Source organism: Moschus berezovskii, chromosome 10 (genome assembly GCF_049115385.1).
Source record: "Moschus berezovskii isolate FMDL1 chromosome 10, NW_MosBer_1.0, whole genome shotgun sequence".
NCBI lineage: Eukaryota > Metazoa > Chordata > Mammalia > Artiodactyla > Moschidae > Moschus > Moschus berezovskii.
Window position 1 is genome coordinate 82041301 of NC_142469.1, and position 4080 is coordinate 82045380.

Consider the following 4080-nt stretch of genomic DNA (forward strand, 5'->3'; position numbering starts at 1 on the left):
GCCCGGATCCGGGAAGGAGGCACGGGCGCGAGCGGCTGGCAATGCAGGAGAAGAGGGGCCCGCGCCCCGACAGCCGACCCGGGTGGGTGCTGGGGCGCCTGAGGGGAGCAGGTCGGGTCCCCCTCGCGGCAGCTGCCGAGGTTTCCAGCCGCAGAGCGTCCTCCCTGCCGGTGAAACCGCGTGGGACACAACCCATCGCCGCTCGTCACCTACTTACAAGTCGCTGTCGCTAGGATTCCCGCCACTCCTCTCAGACCAGCCCCCCACCTCTGCCACTTTTCGGAGTCCCCCGCCCCCGTCCCTGCCTCCCCGGAGCTGCGGGGCAGTCGGACTCGGAACCGCCGAGCCGCGAGGACGCCTGCCTGGAGCTGCCTTCTCTCCGCAGCCGAGCCGGCGCCCCCTGCCCTTCGCCGCGGTGTTGGGCGGGCGCCCCTGCCGCCCTCGCTCCGCTCATCCCGGCCTTCTTCCGCGCTCTCCTCCCGCCGGTCCCGGAGCTTCGCCACCGCCGGGTGCCGCGGGGCAGGCGCGATGCGGCAGCTGTGCCGCCGGGGCCGCGTGCTGGGCATCGCGGTGGCCATCGCGCACGGGGTCTTCTCCGGCTCCCTCAACATCCTGCTTAAGTTCCTCATCAGCCGCTACCAGTTCTCCTTCTTGACCCTGGTGCAGTGCCTGACCAGCTCCACCGCGGCGCTGAGCCTGGAGCTGCTGCGGCGCCTGGGGTTCATCGCGGTGCCCCCCTTCGGCCTGAACCTGGCTCGCTCCTTCGCGGGGGTCGCCGTGCTCTCCACGCTGCAGTCCAGCCTCACGCTCTGGTCGCTGCGCGGCCTCAGCCTACCCATGTACGTGGTCTTCAAGCGCTGCCTGCCCCTGGTCACCATGCTCATCGGCGTCCTGGTGCTCAAGAACGGAGCGCCCTCGCCGGGGGTGCTCGCGGCCGTGCTCATCACCACCTGCGGCGCGGCTCTGGCAGGTGAGCTGGACCCGCGCGGACCCCCGGCCCACCCCGCCCCACCAGCCGGAGACCTCGGGGATCACTCAGTGCAAAGCCCTCACTTCCAGATGGGGAGACTGAGGCAGAGAGCTTTGAACGCGGTGGCTCCGCTAGCAGATAGGACCCCTGAGACCCAGCCGAGTCTTCCTCTGAGCTCTCCGGCCTCCTCCTTTAGAGCCCCCACTCCCACTGCTAGTCCGGGTTTCCGACCCCCGCCCCTGTCTCGCTCCGTAACGCCCTTCCCTCCTCGCCCTCCCCCTTCCGTCATCCCCCTTTACTTCTTCCTTCCTCCGGGAGGGGGTGGGCGAGCCGCCCTAGCCTGGGAGCTGGAGCCCCCAGACCGAGACGGAAGGAGGGGGCCGAGAACTTCCCTGGGTCACGCGGGCCGGAGTGGGCAGGGACGACGCGAGCCAAGCTTGAGCCCCGAGGCTAGCTTGGGATCTTCGGCGCCGCCCGGGGGGCTGCAGACGCTAGGCAGAGGTGGGCGGATTGAAATTCGGGCAGGTTGGGCGTGGAGGACTGAGCGAGATGGGCGCCGGCGGAGCGGGCAACCTTCTTTCGAGGGTCGCCCCATGCCCAGCCTGCCCGGGGAAAAGCCACGAGCCAGGACCCCCCCGCCTTCTGTGCCCCAAGGAGGCGGCAGTCGTACCACGTGCCCAGGCGACACCCGTGCCAGCTCAGGGAAGCCACAGCACCTACCCCGAGGGCATCGGTGCTGTCCTGAGCCTCTGTCTTGGAGAGGGGTAGACGGGACGCCCCCGAGGATAAGGAAGGGACGGCGCGCCTCTCCTGCCTCGAACTGGGCAACTGACTGTACTTGGCTTTTCCTTTCGATACGCGAGGGTAGAGCTAGGGCGCACACCCTACTTTCTTCCAACCTACGCCGTTGCCCCCAGTGGATACCAACTCCCGCCAACCCAGTGTCTTCTCTGTTTCCTTCCTGCCCCCGTTCCTCCGACCTCTCTCGATGCGCTCCAGGAGCCGGTGACCTGACCGGCGACCCCATCGGGTACGTCACCGGCGTGCTGGCTGTGCTGGTGCACGCCGCCTATTTGGTGCTCATCCAGAAGGCGAGCGCAGACACGGAGCACGGGCCGCTCACCGCGCAGTACGTCATCGCCGTGTCCGCCACCCCGCTGCTGATCGTCTTATCCTTCGCCAGCACCGACTCGATCCACGCCTGGACCTTCCCCGGCTGGAAGGACCCGGCCATGGTGACCATCTTCGTGGCGTGCATCCTGATCGGCTGTGCCATGAACTTCACCACGCTGCACTGCACCTACATCAACTCGGCGGTGACCACCAGCTTCGTGGGGGTGGTGAAGAGCATCGCTACCATCACGGTGGGTATGGTGGCCTTCAGCGACGTGGAGCCCACCTCTCTATTCATTGCTGGCGTCGTGGTGAACACCCTGGGCTCCATCATTTACTGTGCGGCCAAATTTTTGGAAACTCGAAAGCAGAGCACCTACGAGGACCTGGAAACGCAGCCGCGGGGAGAGGAGGCGCAGCTAAGTGGAGATCAGCTGCCGTTCGTCATGGAGGAGCTGCCCGCAGAGGGTGGAAATGGCGGGTCAGAAGGTGGGAAGGCAGCAGGTGGCTCCACTCAGCGGGGTGGGCCAGAGGTCAGGGGCAGCCCCAGAGGGGTCTCGCTGATGGCTGGGAGCTCGCAGATCTCAGACAGCCCTGAAGAAGTGGGCAGGAGTTCATTAAAGGATGCTTACCTCGAAGTGTGGAGGTTAGTTAGGGGAGCCAAGTATGTAAAGAAGGATTATTTGATAGAAAATGAGGAGTTACCCAGTCCTTGAAAAGGAAATGCACGTATGTATATATGTACATACACTTATTTTGTATGTGAAAGATGACATATTTTAATGAGGAGCCGCCCGGTTTCATTCTTGGAGGAGTGGGGAAGGGGAGCAAAGAAAGAAGCTGAAAGGCCTGACTGAAACAAAATTAGTACCCGTGTGAATTATTTAGCCTGAGAATACCAGAGGCATCACAGAGGCAAAAGAATGTGAAGGTGACTGACAAACTAAGGAAGGGTTTCAGCTGCAGACTCCTGGCACAGTTTTGGTCATTATGACCATAACCAAATATCTGCGTGTATGGAGATCCTTCAACCACCCTCTCCAAAGATGGAGCATAGAGATGATGGCAGCACTTAATTAAGTTCAAAGATTACATGCAGGGGCACCTTTTTGACTATAGTTTCAACTATAGTTTTTATGGCCACTTCGGAAGAATATATTATTGAAATGACATATTTAAATACACTGAATTGATGTTTACTGTTTAAAGTCACCTGAAATATGTTTACTCTAATTTTCTTCACTTTTAAAAAATACGTAAGTGCTCTACTCTTCTATTGGTAGAAAATGTTAAAACTATTTTGAAACTGAATTCTTAGCTTTAATCATGAAGTTTAAAGTTGGCTTTTAGTAATTAAAAATATTTGAAAGGTTGTTTTAGTTCATTGCTTTGTAATATTTGTTATTGAATGCCATAACCTTTTTAAAAAACAGTTTTACTGTGTCCAGTATTCTGCAATGGCTGATGTATAATTCAGTGTTAACTGAAACCCAAACAGAAATGAGACCATTCAGTTAAGCTAGGCCTTTCAAGTCGCACTGCACATCCTAAACCGTGTTACAGAAAGAGCAACTGCTATATTCACTTTATGATATTTTTCTATCTTAAATTTGTCAAAATAAAGTATGAGTCTCTGCTAAAAGGTATATTGTTAGACACATCTGTGTTCTGTTATCGCTGTGTGGCTTGTGTTTGCCCCCTATGAATGGTGTTTAGTATCTGGGGCACAGGACCCACCCCCTATCAGGAACTTCCTAAGTTAGCATGGCAGTTTGGTTTCAAACAACAACATCAAAAACGCTGTCATTTTCCAGTCAAGGAAAAGTAAAGTAAAATAAAGTCCTGCCTTATGATGCCTTGTGAGAGCCATCCACAACTCACTTCAGTTAAGATGGAGTTTGGAACCTAATAAAAGCGGGAAGCCAGGGGAAGTCTTCCTGTCAGCCCCCTCCCAGAGTGGTACTTGGAGGGTGAAGACAATCATTATTTGCCAGCAT

General features: G+C 57.4%; 1 protein-coding gene across 1 annotated transcript; it reads left to right on the plus strand.

Moving 5' to 3' along the window:
* SLC35D3 (solute carrier family 35 member D3) lies at nt 1-3711 on the plus strand. Its single transcript, XM_055433315.2, has 2 exons — nt 1-970; nt 1970-3711. Exons 1-2 carry the CDS (start codon nt 529-531, stop codon nt 2797-2799), a joined length of 1272 nt encoding a protein of 423 aa, XP_055289290.2. The 5' UTR covers nt 1-528; the 3' UTR covers nt 2800-3711.
* Nucleotides 3712-4080: the final 369 nt, after the last annotated feature.